The 22297-nt window shown below is 48.6% G+C and overlaps 1 protein-coding gene across 1 annotated transcript in view; it reads left to right on the top strand.

Annotated features, from left to right (window-relative positions):
- The first annotated feature begins 1023 nt into the window (after positions 1–1023).
- The window catches only part of LOC133355773 (zinc finger CCHC domain-containing protein 14-like), a 50023-nt gene continuing 28749 nt past the window's right edge, over positions 1024–22297 (top strand). Inside the window, exons 1-2 of the mRNA XM_061573115.1 lie at positions 1024–3323; positions 12411–12570. Coding sequence (XP_061429099.1) covers positions 2340–3323; positions 12411–12570 — 1144 coding nt within the window. The 5' untranslated portion in view covers positions 1024–2339. The remainder of the gene's footprint in view (positions 3324–12410; positions 12571–22297) is intronic.

The following is a 22297-nucleotide window of genomic DNA, read 5'->3' on the forward strand; positions in this document are numbered from 1 at the left end:
TTCCTGCAATATTTTGCTGTCTTTTCTTGGATTTTCTGTTTGCACTTAGTCACATATTCACTTGAAGATGTTTTTTTGTTCATGTTTTTGTTGTTTGTTGCGGTTGCACCCGATTCAAGAGCCGAATGGCTCACAGGGCTACACCTAATACATGAACTTAAAACTTGAACTTGAGTCGGGTGCAACCGCAACAAAATATGAACACAGAACATCTTAAAGCGACGACGCGCAACAGAAACATCCTGGACAAACCAGCAAATCTTCGTCGTGATCGATTAATTTTCGACCTACGTGACTTTACCGAAAGAACCAAAGAGTTTATGGATCACTGCAGTCACGAAAGCTTCAAATCAAAATTGTCAATGACAAGTTACACTTCTATAAATCTGGTGGGTCGGTCAAAAGACCCCTACGTGTAACCTTAACAGACTGTAGGGGCAAGTGCTGTTAGCGAGTAGCAGCACCTATGAAGGCCGGCACGGCACACGAGGGGGTGGGTGGCCAACACCACGCCCGGCCGCCTTTGTCTCCCCAGTGGCGATGTTTTACACACCGCACCAGGTACTCATTTGAGGCTGAGTCGACCTAGGGGGAGGCCCAGGACCGGTTCAGATGAATGTTGGTCCCCGTATAGTGATAAGTCAAAACCACCACACACACACACTAAGAAAACATATACGGGGATTATAAAACGCAACACTTTAGCACTTTTAAACTTTTATCTTTAAAAAAAATATTGTACAGAGGGAGGTTGTCGATCGACGCTCGATTGCTCTCGCCTCCGAGAGCAATCGAGCGTCGACATTTCGATGGGGGGGGGGGGCTTCGTCTGTACGTTACAACACACATATTTATATTTTTACAAATTATTTTTTAAAATTAAAACTATCACGCGTGCGGGCTTTAATTTGAAATTGAACGTCAAAACAACGCCGATATAGATTTTGTTAATTTTTTTTAAAAAACGAATCTGGTGGTGCGGTCGATCGACGCGATCGACGCTCGATTTGCCGTTGGATGCTTCTAGAATGCCCGGATGTTAAGGCTGAACTTTACACGCTTATACAACGGTTAAGGTTTTTTTTTAAACATTTAAATCCTTTCTTCACTTCAAAGTGACGTTTACAATACGATCCCGTTGTTTCTCTTGTTTTTACGTAATATATTTGTTTATTTTTAGCACGTCGATATTTTGTTGTTTATTTTTAATATAGCACTCGTTATTTCAGCATCGCTATCATGCCATAATCCGATTTATTAATCTGACACTTTAGTGACCGATATTTGAAAATAAATCTACATATTGTAACTATCAACGGATATTGTAATTTTATACAGTTGACAAAAATCGTTAATAAATTCGTTAACACAAACTCCGTTAACGCCAAACGTTAAACCGTCTGCGACGCTTAACACGCAACATTTTACTTTTAACACCGATTTACGAAACATTTCGCTATTTATTCTTATTCAAACGTTTTACACGAACCTCTCCTCGCTAAAACATCAACACACACACAACTCGTTAACACCACGCACACATCACATGATTTAGTAACAATTCATGTAAATTCTTCACAAACACATTGAAAATACAATACTTTTATTTTAAACCTCACTATTTTTTTTTTAACATTTATAAATCCCGAAGCGCCTTACTCGACAACATTCGTATAAAAATCTTTAAATATTTATTTTGCACCAACCAACTTGTACCCCGGGTATCCTTAAGGCGGCCACACACACAATGGCGTGAGCAGCTGACAGAGCCACACGCACCAAACACCCATCAGTAACAACAACAACAACAACCTCAACAACTACAACCACCACAACTACAACAACTACAACAACCACAACAACATCCCGCTCGTCACCGAACACAACAAGCGAAGGCGGCTGGCAGAAGGAGGGAGATACGGAGGAGGAGGAGGACGAAGACACCGACGACAAAAACACCACCAACAACAAACCCCACTCGAGTTGTGGTTGTGGTGGTGGTTGTTGTTGTAACAACAACCTCAACAACAAGCAGCTCGTCACTGAACACAACAAGCGGAGGCGGCTGGCAGAAGGAGGGAGATACGAAGGAGGAGGACGACACCGACGACAAAAACCCCACTCGAGTTGTGGTGGTTGTTGTTGTGGTTGTGACAACAACAACATCCCGAACACAACAAGCGGAGGCGGCTGGCAGCAGCAGAAGAAGAAGACGAAGCAGGAGGAAGAGGGAGGACGAAGACACCGACGACAAAAACCTCAACAACAAACCCCACTCGAGTTGCGTTGTTGTTGTTGTGGTGGTGGTTGTTGTTATTATTGTAACAGCAACAGAGACGATGCCGCAAGGCTTCAGCTTAGACTTGGACCTCCATGGCCCCTCGTCGGTGTACCGCTGGTTCGGATCGCTGTGCCCCTCGTCGCGCCTCGAGTTCGCCTGCGGCCTCCTCGACCTCTTCAACCCTCTGGAGCTTCGCTTCGTCGCCGCCTGCCTCGAGGAGTTGGCCCGCAAGGACTTCCACTCGCTGCGGGACGCCGAGGCCAGGGCCAACAACGCCGACGACGTCGTGATGATGATGATGATGGAGGAGGGGGGTGGTGGTGGTGGCGATGGTGATGGTGGTGATGGTGGTGACGGTTATGAAGACGATGGCGGCGGTGGTGGTGGTGGTGATGATGGAGGAGGAGGAGGACGACATCGCGTTGGAAGTGCAGGAGGAGCAGGGCACGGACACATTGGTGTTGTGCTCGGTGGTGGTGGAAGTGGTGGAGGTGGTAGTGGTGGCGGTGGTGGAGGTGGTGGAGGAGTCATTGGAGGTATCGAACGCGATGCCGCTACCGGCACAACAACAACATCGACCGCCGCTGTTGGCCGCGGAATCTCCGCGGGGTCTTTGGCCGCCCCCGGTGTTGTTCACGGAGGAGGAGGCCGAGGAGGAGGCCGAGGAGGCCACCATCACAGGGGCCTACCCCTGACCGCCTCGGCCCGCAGCCGGCTCGTCGTCTCCGCCGCTCTCCTCCGCTCCGACAACCGCGAGGCCGCCTCGGCCCTCTACGCCGCCCTCGGAGGAGCGGCGCTGGCGGAGGACACCGACGACGGGGACGAAGACTGCGACGAGACGGTCACCCTGCTACTCACCATGGCCGCCAACCACCCGGCCTTCTCGTTCCAGCAGAAGCGGACGCTCAGGAGGAGGCTCGCCGCCCTCCAGAGAGGGGCCCGAGCAGCGGCCGAGCAGCAGCTGGAGCAGCAGCAGCAGGCGGCGGGGGCCTCGGGCGAAGAGAGCGACGCAAGCCAACAGCAGCAGCAGCAGCGTGGCAAGGTGGTGATGATGAGGCTTTGGTGGTCGTGGTTGTGGTGTCAATGTGGTGGTGGTTGTGGTGTCAAGGTGGTGGTGATGAGGCTTTGGTGGTCGTGGTTGTGGTGTCAATGTGGTGGTGGTTGTGGTGTCAAGGTGGTGGTGGTTGTGGTGTCAAGGTGGTCATGGTTGTGGTGTCAATGTGGTGGTGGTTGTGGTGTCAAGGTGGTGATGATGAGGCTTTGGTGGTCATGGTTGTGGTGTCAATGTGGTGGTGGTGGTTGTGGTGTCAAGGTGGTGGTGATGAGGCTTTGGTGGTCGTGGTTGTGGTGTCAATGTGGTGGTGGTGATGGTTGTGGTGTCAAGGTGGTGGTGATGAGGCTTTGGTGGTTGTGGTGGTGATGAGGCTTTGGTGGTTGTGGTGGTGATGAGGCTTTGGTGGTTGTGATGGTGATGAGGCTTTGGTGGTCGTGGTGGTGATGATGGTTTATGGTTGCAGTGTCAAAGTGGTGGTGATGAAGCTTTGGTGGTTGTGATGGTGATGCGGCTTTGGTGGTTGTGGGTAGTGATGAGGCTTTGATGGTTGTGGTGGTGATGAGGCTTTGGTGGTCGTGGTGGTGGGGGTGATGATGGTTTATGGTTGTGGTGTCAAAGTGTTGGTGATGAAGCTTTGGTGGTTGTGGTGGTGATGAGGCTTTGGTGGTTGTGATGGTGATGATGCTTGGTGGTTGTGGTGTTAAGGTGGTGGTGATGATGGTTGTGGTGTCAAAGTGATGGTGATGACGCTTTGGTGGTTGTGATGGTGATGATGCTTGGTGATCGTGGTTGTGGTGTCAAGGTGGTGGTGGTGATGATGGTTGTGGTGTCAAAGTGATGGTGATGAGGCTTTGGTGGTTGTGGTGGTGATGATGCTTGGTGGTCGTGGTTGTGGTGTCAAGGTGGTGGTGGTGATGATGGTTGTGGTGTCAAAGTGATGGTGATGAGGCTTTGGTGGTTGTGGTGTCAAGGTGGTGGTAGTGGTGTTGATGATGCTTGGTGGTCGTGGTTGTGGTGTCAAGGTGGTGGTGGTGATGATGGTTGTGGTGTTATGGTTGTGGTGATGATGATGCTTGGTGGTCGTGGTTGTGGTGTCAAGGTGGTGGTGATGATGATTTGGTGGCTGGGTGACGGTGGTCGTGGTGTCGAGGTGGTGGCGGTGGTGATGCTTGGTGATCGTGGTTGTGGTGGTGGTGATGATGGTTGTGGTGTTATGGTTGTGGTGATGATGATGCTTGGTGGTCGTGGTTGTGGTGTCAAGGTGGTGGTGATGATGATTTGGTGGCTGGGTGACAGTGGTCGTGGTGTCGTGGCGGTGGTGATGCTTGGTGATCGTTGTTGTACCAAGGTGATGATGATGCTGGTTGTGGTTGTGGTGTCAAGGTGGTGGTGGTCATGTTTGGTGGTCGTGGTTGTGGTGGAGATTTGTGTTGACAAGGTGGTGGTTGATGCTGGTGATCGTGGTGATCGTGGTCATGGTCAAGATTGGGGTACCAAGCTGGTGATGCTTGGTGGTCGTGGTTGTGGTGCCAGGGTAGTGATGCTTGTGATTGTGGTTGAGGTTGTGGTCCCTTTGGCTCACAACCAAAAGATAGGAGTTGTATAGTTGTGTTGTTATTGGGTTGTTGTAAGTGTTGGGCGAGATGTCTCTCGTCAACCACTGGCGCAGATTTCGGTGTTTTCCATCCCCTGTTCATGATCACCTGGTTTGGGTAATGCAACTTCACTACCACTATTTTCGTTGGATTCCATGCCCAACTTCATCACTGACAGATTAGGAATACCAAATGTCACCAACTCTTGCTTGAATTGACTTCCTTTCCATCTTCATGACCACTTATTTGATTGTGGACATGACACTTACAACACCACCCCCGCCACCACTATCATTCGCTTCTAGAACAATCTGCATCATTGACAGCTCAGTGATATTCAATATTTTTCCATCACCAACACCACCAACACTTCCATCGATTGGCTTCCATGCCGTCTTCACAACTACTTGATTTGGGATATTAAATTTCACTACTAACTCCTGCACCACCGGCTTCAGATTCCAGAATCAGAATATTTTTATATATACTGGATGAATCCGATGAGCTATGAAGCTCTTTTTCACGGATGTTCAGTAGGGGCACGGCAGAAAGTTTCAACAACAAGCAATGAAAAATACAATAATGGTAATGGCCAAGCTGATAATGGCGGTGGTGATGATGGAGATAAATGTAGAGGTGATTTGAGTCTCGAGTTTGTAGGCGTTTATGGTATTAGTGGGGACAATTAAGAGAACTTTGAATGTTTCGATTTAAAGCTTTCGTGACTGCAGCAATTCATCTTCTTGGTTCTTTCGGTAAAGTCACGTAGAAGGGAAGTAATAAGATAACAAAAATAAAACATAATAAAATAATTCTCACGACGTTTCGGCCACAACACAAGCAGCCGTCCTCAGGTGAAGACCAGGTCTGTCGGGGAGACAGCGTCTGAATGAAACACCACCACGCTTGGAGCGTATATTTAAGCTGGGTTGGAAGGGGGGAAGGGCGCCTTGACAAGAATTTGCATGTGTTGATTATTCCAGTTAAGGTGACCACTGCCTCCTTTTCGTACAAGCCCCGAGTTAACTCTTGTTTTGTGGAAGGGCGCTCTTTCTCCTCTGCTTACCGCCCCACCATCGTATGGATCTCTATTACCCCTCAGCCACGTGTGCTGTCAACTCCTCGCCTCAGGTCAAGTCCAGCCTCAGCACCTTTTCTGCCGTGCCTGTGACTCACTTGGCAAAAAAAAAACTTCCCAATGTTTCTGTACAGTGTCCTTGAGATGTTGGGTCACATTGAGCCACGATTTTAAATCCAAAATGTATTGTTCGTGTAAGTGGGCATTGCGTAAAAAGCCAGGCAGTCCTTTGATTAATTACAACACTGGACTGACGCCGGTTACTTGGAAAGGGGATGTGAGTCGTTGATATCTGGGTTTTCATTTGTGGTGGCGTGAACCAGTGGGTTGCATGTCCCTTACTCAACTCACAGTTTTGAATCGAGTACATTATTATCTAATAAATACCATCCGCGTCGGCAGCTTCGCCACCAGAGCCGATTGAAAAAGAAAGAAAAACTTTGATCACATCTGAAAGACAAAAATAACTCGGTAACCAGGCGTGACCCGTTTAAGATTAGATTTTTGCCAGCGAAAAGCTACATTCGATCAGAGGAGAACTACATTGGAACGGACAGTTTTGATATCTATATTTTTTGCCGATGAGAGCGATAATTCCGGAAGATGTTTTTTTGGTTCCGCTTTTAGCTCCAGAACCAAAGTCGTGGGAGGATGAGGAATGCACTAAAACTTAATCACAAAAACAACCTTTTTTCAAAATGCAAATCTGTGTTATGAGAGGGCATGACCTGACCTCTGTAGAGCAGGCAAAAAAAACACATTGACCGAAGTGATTAGTCAATTATAATTCCGCACCAGAAATACATTTTGAGGGATGGCTGAATTTCAGTATTTTTTCTAAATCAACACATTACAATTTATTAATTTATTTGAAGGATATTCGTTATGATTGTTATCATCGTACTATTTTAGATGTGTTTAAGGATATTTATTTCCGCATGTCATTAGGAAACCGAAAGTAGTGCAAGAATAAGAAATGCACTTTAAAATTATCACGAAATATTCCTTTCCAAGATGAAAATCTGCGTGTATTTTTGAAAGGGCATGACCCCACCTGTAGGGCAAACTCAAAGTGAGATAGGATGGAGTGATTGGTTAATTGTGATTCTGCACTAGAACTTAATATCGAGGGATGGCTTATTTACATTTTTAAAAATCATAATACAGTATCATATTTCTTTTTAATTAGTTGTAGTTTTATTACTGTATTTCACGTTGTTTTCATCGTCATCGCACTACATGAGGCATATTGAAAAATGCCTGTCCGCTGTTCTGCTTTTAATTGCAGAACTGAAAGTAGCGCGGAATGAGCCCCCTATGTACGAACGAGGTGATTAGACGGCACGGAGGGCACCGCGTAAGCGAGCGATCTTACTTGGGGAAGGAATATCTTGAAGAGAGGGCCCTTGCCTATAACAACTGGCTGTTCAAGGGCATTGATTCACAAGCAGGCAGGCCTCCTGACGCTGCTCATGAGACGCTATATGTCAAAAGCTGGTCCCGACTTCAGCTTCCACTGACTCAACGTTGCTGAAATGATGCACTCCCAGAAGGCCGTTGACCCGATGGGTTTGTAAAATATAATCTGATTTATTTTTTAGCGGACAGACAGATGTGTGCAGGAGATGTATTGTCTGCTTATCTATACTGTTCAAACGTGGATTTTTGGCGATTACGCTGCCGTCCACTCTACCGTTGTGAAGGGTTGGGGCTTTGAATGCTTGGATTGAACCTTGGTCCCAGCATCTGATGACTTTGGTATTCAAGTTACAGGCTAATAGTACTTTATAGATCTTGTCGATTGTGCTTTATTATGGGTCTCGGACGTGCTTTTGGGTTACACCGCCTTGTGTTGCCCGGCACGACGTCCGACGTTTCCCTCCCAAGTGCCGGGAGCGTCAATTCATTGCCAGAAGAAGCTTCCGGCACGTGGAGCGAAAACGTCTTGACGTTGTGCTGGAGGACGACGCGCGGCATGATCTGACAAAAAAACCAACACGGGGGCCAGAGGTCGCAAACGGGTTTTGATTCCTTACCCGTACGCACCAGGGTCGTTCCCTACCCGTACCCTACCCGAAATGAGTGACAAACGGCTACTCACCAGTGACTCACGGCCGACCCGTATCCGGCCGCACCAGGGTCGCAAACGGCTACCCGTACTTGTACCCGGCCGGGTACCCGGGTATCGGGTAGGGTACGGGTATCGGGTACCCGGTTGCAACCTCTGACGGGGGCTCATCTTGCGTGGCCGTCGAAAAGAACGTTGAATGTCGTACAACGTGAAAGACATCAATGAGTCATTGTGCTCGAGCAAATAAACGTGAACGCTTGGATTGGGTCTTCCAGACCGAACTGCTGGAACAGTGTATATTTAGAATATTCCAGAAGTGCATCTGACCGAGAGTTCAAAATCTGTAGCAGATGCCAGCAGCGAGGGGAGTTGAACTGTGGCTTGATGTTAAATGGTTGAGTAGCCGCTACTCTGCTGAGACACAGCGGAGTAGCTGGCTGGAGAGCACGCCAAGCCAAGGCATACAGCTTAACGTCGGTAATCTAATAAGATATCAGCGTGGGGACGCGGAGGAACGGATATTGAGGCATTCCTTTGCTTGGCGTACAGTTGTTTGATTTTACTTCCCTCCTGGGTTCTGCACTCGGTCAGAATCGGAATATTTATTTTATACTGGAGGAATCCAATGAGCTGTAAAGCTCTTTTTCATAGATGTCCAGTCAAGGCGCGTGGGTTAGAACCCTCACGACAACAAATAGTACTTGAACACAGGATGGGAGTGCAAAGTATAGGAAAGGTAAACAGATGAGTTAAAAAAAATTATACAAATAAAATTACAAATATTTTTTTTATCCGACCAGGTAAAGCCCACTGAGCTGTCAGTTTGTTTTTCAGAAGCGCACCCGGCCACAAATGACAGCTCGTTGAAGCGGCTCATCGTGTGGAAGTTTACAGCAGCAAAATTATGTAAATAATATAGACGCGCGTGTTCATATTACACTTCTTCCCCCGCGTTTAAAAGCGCCCGAAATTAAACGGACTGAATCGGCACGCGGACCTCGATCTGACCGCGCTACGGAACGAGACCCCTTGGTTGATAATTGACATTGACAAGCAATCGTGCTTGTGTTGCAGTCGAAACGTCGTGAGAATTTTATTGTTTAATATATTTATTATTTTATTATTTCCCTTTTACGTGACTTTACCGAAAGAACCAAGAATATATATTGCCGTACCCGTCAAAATCGCCCAGGAACGTGAGACCGATCTTGCCAGGTCTCGGATGCTAAGCCGGCGGGTGGGGGGGGAGGTTGATCCCCGTAGAGGGTTATCTTGGATGAGTGATTGGCACGTATACAACAGGTGTTATAGGCTTCTGGGGGCGGGTGGTGGGGTTCTATTTTGTGGGCTTCAGAGGGCAATGCAGGAAAGCTTTGCCGTATCGATATACTTCCACCGTCTATGCTGCCCGCCTTCACGAGAGAGCGTGTGCCGATTTCAAATAATTGTTTCAGCAGCGTCCAGTGTAATGTAGGATGTAAGTAAAGTGAATAATGTAGCATTGAAGTAAAATTAATAATGTCGCACCTACGTCAAATGAATGTATACAGACAGCCGAGTTAGAAAAGCAGAGTGGGCCCCTTGAACGATGCAATAGGTCCTAAAAGGGCCAAGCTGTATAAACCGAGAGTCCTTCTCAAGATCTGTTGTTTAAATGGCCATGCAACTTCCTGTCAGCTTTGAAATGGCATCCCGTAGTGATATGTTTAAAAAGTTAACTACACTGTTTGAAAAGCCCACGCAGCTATTAGCTCCTTTTGAAAGGCGCCCTGGCCACACCTGATGGCTCATGGAAGTGGCTTATATAATCACACGTGGGAATTTATGGAAGCAGCCAAACCATCTAAACGCATGTTTTTTTAAATGTGGAGGGCAAAACTTGAGGACCTGGAGAAAAATCCGCGCGACCATGGGGAGCGAGAACGTGCAAACTCCAAGTATGCAGGCGTAAGAGTCCGGGATCGAACCCACTACCTCCTGCGTACCGGGCGAGGGAGATAACAGCTCGCTACGGCGCCAGTTGACTCTTCTCAAATTGATCACTTCAGCGATTCGTTAATCCACCGCTCGGTGAAGGTCTCCCCACGGTTGCGACAGTCGCAGACTTGGTGAAGGTTGGGGTTTGCCAGAACTGGTTTAGCCATCGCTCGCCACTGATATGAGTCCAGGCTAGGAATCGAAATAACGCCACCAGGTTCATTGCAAAATGCTGCGTGAATCACTTGTGTCGCCGCTACCGAACGCTTCGCACTGTACAGTTACAAAAACAATACTTGCGTTCACATACAGTCATGAATGGAGGTGACCAATGATCTCAAGAGAGGATCACAGACATTGGGCAATTGTTGGTACTAGTTCTGGCTCCTTGTGGTTTCCCCGCACCTCTGCATCATTCTCTCTCTGACGGTGAACGGAAACTGTGTGCATTACAAACTAAACGATTATTATTTTAAAACTGTTTCAACTCACGTGATATGCTCCTTAATTTTCACCTGAATAGACTTTAACTTTAGGTCCTGTGGAACATCAGTAATCTTCAATGGCCTCTGAAGTGTAGTTTGAATTTCTCGTATATATATATTATTACATCTATTATTAAATAATCACGTCATACCTGCTATTAAATGGGTATCGGAGACGTGGCAACTGACAGAAAAAGATGGAACGAAAGCTTTAACATTGGGCATTGAATGATGGAACACGTGGATTAGAGATGACACAATGTAGCTGTTTTAAACCGCTGCTATTTAAGCCGACATGTTTTAATAAGCAGCAATGCATATAAAAAAAAGCACACCATTGGAGCTCAATGTCTTCTCGATGACCGCTGATTAAAGACGTAACTTTGACTGCCGTGAAAAGTTCAAAGTGGGCCTGCTGAGGACACGTCGCTTGGATGGGGGGTGCCGGGCCGGCGCTCGCGAATAACAAAGCGGCATCCTCAATGGAGAGGGGGGGGAAGCGTCCGGGCGTTTAGCGTACCCACCGAGGAGATGCAGCAGCCGAGATCTCATCGCGCGTAGGTTTTATTTTAATTTGGTGCAATTGTGAACAATAGCCATATCAGACATGCGTACATCTAATCGGCCATAATCGTTGGTTCGCTGCAGCCTTGTGCTAAGCGGGTCGTCGCACAGCTAAATAACGGGACGTCGCGCGTGAAGCCGTTCGCGCCGGCGCCGTCCGGGAATGTCCTCGCGCGCGCCGAACGGTTTTGACCGTAGACTCGAGTGGAGCCGTCTTGGGTCGTCGGCGCCCCCTCACCGCCATCGGCGGTGAACTGATTCCGTCGGCGATCGTCGGAACAAAAATGACAGACGCAACGATGGAAAGCGCCGCGCGCCAGCGGGGAGAGGAGCGGAAGCCCGCGTCCGTGGTCGTGACAAAGGGGATGGTGGCTCTTCGACGGCCCGGCGTGTCGTTGCAGGCGCCGCAATTTGTCGTTGGAAATGTGCGATTAGGGAGCGCCTTATAAGGAGGTGTGTGTTGTGCGCAAGTCCTCCATTCCCTCGAGGTGTGTGTGTGGGCAGCCCGGCCTGCATACCGTCACATAAAGCGGCATTTAGAAACGTAGCAGGCCTTTTTATTATTATTTAACTTTTGGTTTGTTAATTTAAAGCGAAACATGAGTCTTGGAACATTTTTGTGCTTCCCCCGACGTTTTTTTGTGTGTGTGTGTGTGTAACAGCAACGTCGCCGCTGTTTTCAGTGGGCGTGTTTCAGTACGTGAAATTGTAGTGGTTTAAAAAAATACACCCAGCAGAACTGAGTGTCTTGCCGGTGACTGCTGTTTCATGATAAACAGTGATCTAAAAGAAACGTGTTTTTAAAAAAAAAATGGTATTTTCCGTTCAGTTATTGACCTGAGCCGTTGCTGGAGGTTCCACATTCCTATGACAGAGACAAGTAACAAGACAAACGCCTTCTTTGTCAATCCGATACAAGATGAGGGCCTCCCAGGTCCCATGTTGTTGGGGTGTAGTGTGCGTGCTCGCACATATTCCACAACATCTGTCCGTCGTGGGAGAGTAGGCCAAAGGTAACGCTCTACAACGCGGGGCTCTCTGCAGCTTCCTCCAGCGGAAGTCATTGCACCAGCGGGTTGCCCCCCGTACACAAGAAATTGTACGGCTGCACCTTCACATTTATTGCCGTGTCCCGTCAGCGGGGCTGTCGATGGTTGCTCGTTGTTAGTTGCCGGTTGGTGGTTGTCATTTGTCGGTTGCTTGTTGCCTGTTGCCGGCTGTCGGTTGCTCTTCGTCGCGGCGTGGACCTGACGGTTCCCCTCTCCTTCCCCGTCCGGCCCCGTTTCTTCCCCCCCCCCGTCACAGACAACGCCAAAACGTAAAGTGCCAGGTCCCGAGGGCGAGAGCCTGAGTGACGACACCGCGTCCACCTTCTCCAGCCAAGATTCGCCGTCGTACGGCGGCGGCAGCGGCGGCGGCGGAAGCGGCAGCAGCAACGTGACGGCGTCGTCGCCCCCCTACCCCGGTACGTCGCGCCAATCGGGGTCGCCGTGCGCCGGACGGGAAGCGGCACAAAATTGCGTACACCGAGGATTGCCTGTGGTTTTTTTTTGGGGCGGGGCGGGGTGTGTCAGCGGAATCTTTATCTTTATTTTTTTTTAAGTGTGGGTATTCCCACCTGTTACAAATTCGTCGGGGGATAGCGTGGACAAGTAGACCAAATACCCTCTGGACCGGGCGCTCTGTAGCGGAGGCTCTTCCGCCAGCAGTGGTGTGAGCAAGCGGTTGCAGGGCTGCACCTTTACCCTCTGGCCCTCCTTGTTGCAGAAGAGCTGCTTAGCTCAGTGGGCCTCACCAGTTGAGTCTGAAAATCATTGTATTGTTTTGTTGTTGTTGTTGTAGCAACTTGTTGACCCGCCCATACTGGACATCTGTGAAGTAGAGCTTCATAAGCTCATCGGATTCCTCCTGCAGTCTAAATAAAGATTCCGATTCGGTGTGCATGACCCGCTTGGGATTGGACGTATGGCTACTGAGACAGTATCGAAGTCGTGGAAGTTCAGAAGTGTATTTCCCCGAGTGAAGCCCAATTGGGCTGTGCGGCCCGTCTTCGAGAGCGACTCGGATTTTGTGGTTCATCATTTTTTTTCGCGCGTCGTACTCTCTCCTTCGCCCGGCACAGCCGATTTTAACAGAGTTGTCACGTGACCAACAAACGGGGCAATTTATCACGCCTTCAAGTCAGTCGGTTGATTTGGGATAATTTTTTTTGCGGGGTGCTCTCATGTGAACCGCAGCGGACCTGCCGTGAGGTCATTTCTGTTCAGCTTTTCCGTTTGTCAGCTTCGCGACCTGCGCTGTGATTCCATTACCGCGGAATTGACCGTCTGTAACAAAGGGCATTGACAAAGGACGTGGAACAAAAGCTGAGGAGTCCGGGCGGTTGATTTCTTGAAATTACATTGAGATACTGGGAGAGTATACTCTTAGTTTTTTCGGTAAAGTCACGTAGGTAAAAAATGAAATTAAAATTAATTTTAAAGAAAGAATAAATTTTTATTTTTTAAAATTTTATTTCATTTTTTACCTACGTGACTTTACTGAAAAAACTAAGAGTATGAATCCTTGCAGTCACGAAAGCTTCAAATCTAGAAATACTGGGAGAGGAACACATCGATCGGAGACCAGATGAACGTTCGAGACGTCGTGTTGACTGTCAAAGAAAACTAAGTGGGCTCGGGGCAGGGGACGCATCGTGGTTAGGAGGGACGATGCCCAACGGTTAATGGCTTCGGATTGAGTCGCAGCCAAGGGAGGTAAATATTCGCCCGAGATGATGACCATCGTGTGAAGGTGGAGGGGGGGACACGGTGAGTCGGTGTGCATGAGTGAGGTGGGTCGTGACATCGCAGGGCTGTTGGACATGGCGACTGCATGGGAAGGTTGTAATCCAGCAGTGGATCGATCATGGCTCGTGATAATGATATGTAAATGCACGGTGTATATGCACGTTTGTGTGTATGTATGTGTTTAGTTGGCACAGTAGGGATTACAGCTGGTGCATCTACCTGTCACCTCAGTCGGTCAACCTATGGCACCTGGGTCTGTCCCGTGGCCGCTTGTTAGCGAGCCTTTGACACTTCACGTGGCCTCAATGTGCACCTGGCCTGGCACAGGCGCCGTGGTGACCTCACCGTCACTTAGTGGCGAATGGCGGGTATTGGTGTATGTGTTTACATGTATTTGTGGTATGTATATATGTATGCTACTCTTTCTGATTCTCTGTTAATTCCCAGCATTTACCTTTACACATGTGTGTGCCCATGTCAATGTGTCCTGTATATTTGTGTATGCGTTTTGTTTATACGTGAATATGATTTCTGTGTGCAAATATATGCGAGATGGTACAAAAATGTCAGTTCGTGCTTGGGAATTTGATGGGATTGTGGCGTCTCATTACCGTGACGGATGGCGACGACATGCCGCGAGGCCTTCATCCGTCAGTGATAACGATGACATCGGCGATGATGAAATGCTTCCACATTAACTAAAACCACGAAACCCACATAAACAACAACAGAAGCCATGGCTGCCCCAAATGATTCCGAGTCGTGTGACGGAAGAGAGCGTTTGAATGGGTTGCGTCGGTTTTTCGCGCTTGTGCTGTATGGCTCTCGGACCTGTGCTCAGGATGTTGTTCGGCACGCCGTCCGGCGGTCGTTTAGGGCGCCGCGGTGGCGCTGAGATGTCAACTACCTCGCCTGGTATGCAGGAGGTCGTGGGTTAGGATCCCACCCCTGACACCCGTTGTATATTTGAAGTTTGTACGTTCTTGCGATTTTTCTCCGGGTCCTCTGGTTTTTCCCTCTACACTTAGAAACATGCGTTTAGAGTATTTTAATGTTCTTGGTTCTTTTGGTAAAGTCACGTAGAATGGAAATAATAAAATAATACAAATTAAACATAATAAAATAATTCTCACGACGTTTCGGCCACAACGCAAACAGCCGTCCTCAGGTGAAGAACAGGTCTGTCGTTAAGACTGGTGAAGAACAGGTCTGTTTGCTTTGTGGCCGAAACGTCGTGAGAATTATTTTATTATGTTTTATTTTGATTATTTCCATTTTACGTGACTTTACCGAAAGAACCAAGAAGATGAATCCCTGCAGTCACGAAAGCTTCAAATCGAGTATTTTAATGCTATAGGTTTCCGCAAAGTAAGCCACTCCGTTGAGCTATCGTTTGTGGCCAGGTTGCTTCTGACAAAGAGTGATGTAGCTCAGTGGGCCTTAGTTTAGAAGAACTTCCCGGAGGTCGCTTGTGCTGGGGAGTTAGACGTCTGGACGTACAGGGACTCCTCTTACTTGCAAACATTTGACTTACGAACTTTCAGAGATACGAACAAACTTGTCCGTATGTCCAGTTGCCTGCTTAGACCAAGAGTCAAGAGTCGTAAGTTCAACCGCCACGCAATAGTTGGCGGTGGTGGCATCTACATCGGCAGCACATGAAGAACCAGTGGCATCTACATCTACAGGAGATTATACAACTTTTGAAGCCATTCCTAATAGTTAGTGTACACACCATACAACACAGAAGTAAAGTTGGACTTGCGAACAAATAGACTTTACGAACAGATTTCTGGAACCTAACTCGTTGGCAAGTAGAGGAGTCCCTATAGTGCTGAACAACACGCGGGACAACTCCGAAACGTGGCAGAGAAGCCGTGGGGTTTAAATCTCGCCATGTTCGTGTGCGACGGGAGTGAAAGCGGTGGCGGTGGTGGTGACGGATCGGCTAAAATGACCACAGCCGCGGTGATGTCGGTGGCAAAAGGCCCTCGACGTTTCTGGCGGGCGCCTCCTGTCCCCCCTCTCCCCCTAGAGCCTCGTGAATGGTGCGTTGTTTTGTTGCCCACTGGCTTGGCCGCCCCGTGCCTCTGACCTGGGTCAAGTGTCCGTTCGTTCCGCGCTACGCTCTGAGCGGAGTAAATTTACCGGTGGGCGATAGGCCGATGAGATGTGGATTCTGGGACTGTAAGAGCTCTTTAGCTTTTTTTCAGAGGCGACCTCGCCACAAGCGATACCTCAAAGAAGGGGCTTATCACGTGGACATTTATAGCAGCCAAATACTTTCAAGGCATGTTGATTCCAAATGTGGAGGAAAAAACCAGAGGATAGGGAGAACACGCAAACTCCAAATATACAGCAGGCATCGTCAGGGCCGGGGTCGAACCCAACGACCTCCTGCGTACCAGGCGAGGAAGATAACATTTCGCCACCGCGACGGAAGACTGCAGAGCAGCACCACTCAGGGTGGCAACAATCGTTGAAATCAAAGGTGCAGCCTTACGATGACTTACCCAGCGACTGCGGGTAGAAGGGCCTGCTCTAGTTGGGTGGAGCGGCAGATGCAGTTGTGTTTGATTATTATAATTACACTGGTCAACACACTTTTTCTGGCATAAGTTATTCCAACGGTTTATAAGGTAATTTTGGGGTGCCGATTCCAAATCTGGCATCAGTTTTTGTCTATCACATCAGGTTTTTGAGATATCAAATATTGCATTTTCAATAAAAACTGCAGAAGAATAATATTAAATAAATGTGGATATCTACATAAAATTCTAATATAAACACACTATCCTAAAAATACAGCACCATATTTTAACACTAAAGCAGTCACTGACTCGCAACAACTTGCAATCATAAGTGACCGAGTTAATTTCGGGTAAAATCAATGAAAATGGGGTATGCCGATAGCATAAAAATGAGATGTGATAGAGCAAATCTGAGATCAGATTTGGAATTAGCACCCTGAAATTAGTCTAAAACAGCTGCAAAAGTCCAGGCCAATCATAGTTACACTTTCCAAGCGGCATGGCGAGATGACATCACACGGAATGATGTCATCGCCTTGGTCATCAGGGATCAGCGCAGGGTTTTTATCGCCAAGTTTTGGGCAAGAGCGCTTTAATGGACGTGGCCGGTTTTTTCCAGGGCAAGTGCCACAACTTTTACGCTAAAATTCCGTTGGTGTTGAACCATCTATACGAGAGCTAACCGTGCCGCTCTTCAGACCAGACAGACAGAGCTCATGTAATAATGTTTTCAAACTTCGGTTGAAGACTGAGATTTGTAAAAAATGAGTTTGCATGTTCTCCCCATGGCAAAATGTTAACTGCCTCACCTGGTATACAGGAGGTTTTGGGTTCAATCCCGACCCTGACGATGCCTTTATATTTGGAGTTGGTATGTTCTCTCCGTGGTCGTGTGGATTTTTCTCTGGCTCCTCCAGTTTTTCCCTCAACATTTAGAATCAACATCACGTTTTTAGAGTATTTGGCTGCTGTACATTTCCACATGACGATGAGCCACTTTGTTGAGCTATCGTTTGCAGCCAAATCGCTTCTGAAAAGATCTACATAGCTCAGTGCGCCTTACACCTGGTAAAATATATATTTTTTATATATATTTTTTATAGTTTAAAATCTTGAGCTTTTCACGCGCTGTAGTCGGAGGAATGTGCATTCTTAATCTCGCCGCGGATGCATTCACTTATTCCGCAAGCGCAGTCGATCATTTCGCCCCCCTCCCGTGTTTCAAGCCGCTAGCGCTTGCTGCGTTTTCTCTCGTCCGGTAACATGTTTGTTCCCTGTGGTGCGTGCGGCTGTCATTTTGTTAACAGACGTTCACATATGCGACCTTTTTTCACGTATCCGCCCGTACCTCGGTCGGTCTCCCATCGGGTCCAGTGTGTGGATTCGTGCTGTATTATTAAATGTGTCTAAAATTGTAGTGCCCGGACGTGAAGAATTGATAATCGGGTTACATGTTTACATTCATATTGATGGCCTGTGACATTTTCCTGTTTATTTTACGAGCTCCATTATTTTTTGCCACAGGTGAACACCCATTGGCCCATTACTTGCACAGATTCGATTGGGGGGACCTGGTTACTCTAATAGACAGCCGAGTACAGCAGTAAACATGATAAATCAATTTACAAACGATTGTACGTGGTCGAGTTCCGAATGGCAAGGTCGTAACACTGTTTGAACTAAACATAAAGAGACTGGTGGGGGGTGGGGCATTTTAAGGCAGTGGAAGGGTGGGTGGCAAGTGCCACCTTTGGTTTAGCAACGGGCAAAGGTGCGCTGCATGTCATGTGACCGCCGCGCTGGGCGGACAATACTCGCACGCCTCCTCCAAGTTGCCAGCTCGGCGAGAGCTGAACGCGTGGCAGAGGTCGCAACCGGGTACCCGATACCCGGCTACCCGTACCCGATACCCGGCTACCCTGGTGCGGCCGGGTACGGGTACGGGTAGGCCGTGAGTCACTGGTGAGTAACCGTTTGTCACTCATTTCCCAACGTCTTGTCTCTTCTCACAATTCCAGTTCCTAGAATCAATCCACCCGCGCCTGCAACATGGCTTCATCCCAGAGGTCGCAATCGGGTACCTGTACCCTACCCGATACCCGGCCGGGTACGGGTAGCCGGGTATCGGGTAGGGTACGGGTACCCGTTTGTGACCCTGGTGCGGCCGGGTACGGGTAAGGAATCAAAACCCGTTTGCGACCTCTGACGCGTGGCCGCCTGCGCGTTGCCGTCGTTGTTGCTGCTGTTCTTGTTTAGGTCACCGACTCAAAAAGGAGTTGAAAGTGTGGCCACCCCCACCAGGCAGCGCTGAAGCAACAGACAGCTGCGCGTGTCGGTTTCGTCTTCATTGGAGCTCACAAGAACAGTGCGGTCATGAATCTTCGCTGCTGCTTTAAATCCTTTTGAGAGCCCACGCACGAAGAGGCCTTTCCTTTACAATGTGGGAACCCTCATTAGCACTCGCCAAAAGGCAAATATCAATAATTATGATAATGCAATGCAGCAGACATAATCACCATTTAATTGCAGTGATGTTGATTTAAAAAAAAACCATCACAGCAGGAACGTAGCCTGCACCACGCATTTCCCCGCCATGGTGGGTTTTCTCATTGATCGTTTACAGGAAGTGATTTTAGAAACTGGCCCTTTTACACCGCTCTCCCTAGCCACCTCCTCCGTGTGTGCGTGCGGCCATCGTGCAGAGTACCCCAACACAAATGCCCCAGACCAGAGCAACTCTCGCGCCGCCTCTGCGAGCGATTTTTTTTTTTGTCCCGACTCATAAGCTTCAAGCCGGTCCGGGAAAGAAAAAAAACCCGTGGAAGATTTTTTGCGCGGCCTGGGTTGCGCGAGAGCGTGTGTGTGTGTGTGAGATCGGGAGACAGTTGTTGCCAATCAATGGCGGTGGCCTAATATCCTGATATAGACCTTGGGAAAATTGTTGGCGCCGGTTCTGGCTGCCCTGCAGCCTGGGCTGTGGATCATTCCACACCTCTGCATCATTCGCCGCCTCCGAGAGTGAACGACGCTCCCATCGGTGATGATCAACGAGACCGGTCCTGTCCTAGCCCCACCCCCATTCTTCCACCCGCATTGCCCCGGCCCGGCAAAGTGTGTCGATGCCCTCAAAAGCAACGCGGAAAAACGATACCCGCCGATCCCGTACCGCGGTCCAACACGCTTTTGCCATCGGACGTATTTTATCAACAAATAGTAAATTATTATTTGTGTGCTGCGTGCCGTGCAAGCCTCTCGCGTGACATTACGGGGGCGGTTTTTAATTCCGCCGGAACGTGATTGCGCGTGTCGGTTAGTATTTTTGGCGCGCGCGATCCTTTGGAAACCGTTTCTCTGCCGAGTGCTCTCCGGGGCAGCGGGTTTTGTGGCGCTGCCGTGGTGCGGGACATTGAGATGTTAACTACCTCGCCTGGTATACGGGAGGTCGTGGGTTCGATCCCGACCCTGACGTCTGTATGTATATTTGGAGTTTGCGTGTCTCTTTCTCTCTCTCTCCCCCTGTGGTCGCGTGGATTTTTCTTCGGGTCCTCCGGTTTTTCCCTCCACATTAAGAATCAACGTCACACTTTTAGAGTGTTTGGCTGCTATGAATCTCCACGTGATAAGCCATTTCGTTGGGCTATCATTTGTGATAGCCAAGTCTCTTCTGAAAAAGAGCTGTATAGCTCAGTGGGCCTTACCTGATCAAATAAAAAATAGTTGTGGCCGTTGTTGCTGCTGATGACGATGATGCTTTGGCTTAAAAAAACAGCTTATTTCCGCCCCCCTCTCAAATGTTATCCCGATTGTACTGTTGGCGGAGTGTCACGAGACGTAGTATCCATCAACTCGCCCCATACGTGCCGAGCGGTTAATTGTTTTGCCATCGTCGTCATGATCATAATCATCATCATCAGTTTTTTTGTTATTTGTACGTACGTATGTTGAGCTTAATTCGCACCGTACGTAGCCAACCATGCGAATCGAAGCGTCGTCGCCGTTCGTGAAAATTCGATTCTCAGAATAGTTGAGGATCCACCGAGGAGGAAGTTGGGAGGCAGCAGCGAGGCGGTTGAGGAGCCGGCGCTACCATCAATTGGCCAAACTCTGCAGTCCCCCACCATATTAAGGTGTTTTCAGCCCAGCGATGAGTGCGTGTACATCGGGCATAGCGGCTCTGCAACTCTCACGGAGCAGCGCAACCAAGGGCTCAATTTTAGCCAGAGCTGTCTGGGGGGTGGGGGTCCGCTTGGGGGTTACTCCCCGTAAAATATTCCATGAGGAATTAAGTAACCCGTCGTGTAAAGAGAATGGCCCGCGAAAGCAGGTGTTGTAGAGCTGCCGATGAGTTATCTTCAGGCCTACCTCGGGTCCACGCAATAGGAGGCGGCACAGTTCCCACCCGCCCCGTCTCGTGAGAGTAAAGTCCGTAGCGTGACCGTCAAGTCGATGCGTTTCCTTCTGAGAGCTGGAATTTTGGCCAACTTGAGTGGAGAATCAAATTTGATGTGGGAGGTTTTTGTTTGGCAGAAACCTGCTTCTCATGCACCGCGGATGGGGTAACTCCGGTCGTTACGCCCCACCATGGATCCTGCCGGCCTAATCCAACCAATAAGTAGTGCAATGTTGTTGGCTGGTGATTTACCAAAAAATGTATTGCGGGTACCTGCAACCTGGATTCGAACCCAGGATCTCAGCAGGGCCGACTCGGCTCTCTTGACCCTCTTGAGCCACCCAGCCACCTCCTGGGTAAAAAAAAATGTGAGCTCTAAAAGTGGGTGGAGAGGAACAGCCTTGATAATTGTTTTTTTACCCTTCTATCTGGCAACAAAACTGACACCTTTTTACAAGGAGTCATGTTTGCATAGACCGCAATACCTGCAGTCATATTACAAACAAAAAAACATAACTCTGATAATGTGCACTGTCCTTTTGGCGTCATCTGGTCCTACCCATGTGAGACTAGGCTCTAAGGAAAGCTGTCTCGGGTGTGGACCAATCAACTTCAAGGACAATGCACATTATCAGAGTTATGTTCTTTTGTTTGTATTATGACTGCAGGTATTGCGGTCTATGCAAACATGACTCCTTGTAAAAATGTGTCAGTTTTGTTGCCAGATAGAAGGGTAAAAAACCAATTATCATTTTTACTGGCAAATGAGGTTCCCATAGGAACAGCCTTGTTCATCTGAGTTCCGCTGGAGGCCATGTGAGCAGCTTCACCCACCTGTGAGTGAGGGCCGGATGGTCGGCCCTCACTGGCCGTCACGCTATGAACTTTCATCTTACGTGGCAGGGCGGGTGGGAACTGGGCCACCCACTATTGCGTGGACTCGAAGAAGCTTGAAGAGAGTTCATAGGTAGCTCTATGACACCTGCTTCCGCGGGCCATTCTCTTAACGTGACTTGGTCGGCCCACGCAGCCGGCGACCTCGGATAAAACCACGACCGCCGGTTGCGCCTCCAGCCACCGCTGGCAGCGGTCGTCGTCGCTGCAGCTGCTGCTACTGCTGCTGCTCCGTGCCACCGTGTGTCTGGTGTCGTGGATTGGCAAGCGTCGGTCTTGTGGTGTATTGACGGTAGTAATAATAATAGCGATGTCATTCATCCAGGAAAAGTGCCACTGAGTATTCCGGACGGAGCCCAACTGTGTGGGATGTTAGCCAGCTCCATTCGAATTCTCCTTTTATTAAATCAGGGACACTTTCGCCACAGCGCCAGACTCGCAGTCCGGGAGGTCACCCGGTTCGATTCAATCTCATGGCTAGGTGGTTGAAACCATGGTGCAAGCTTTGATTAAAATTGTATTACCCACTTTTATTTAACTTGCCCTGTTGTCTGTTTATATTCTTTCACATCTTTGCCGCCTAATGTC

This window comes from Lethenteron reissneri, chromosome 52, assembly GCF_015708825.2.
Source record: "Lethenteron reissneri isolate LAM-NWPU_2019-01 chromosome 52, ASM1570882v1, whole genome shotgun sequence".
NCBI classification, from domain to species: domain Eukaryota; kingdom Metazoa; phylum Chordata; class Hyperoartia; order Petromyzontiformes; family Petromyzontidae; genus Lethenteron; species Lethenteron reissneri.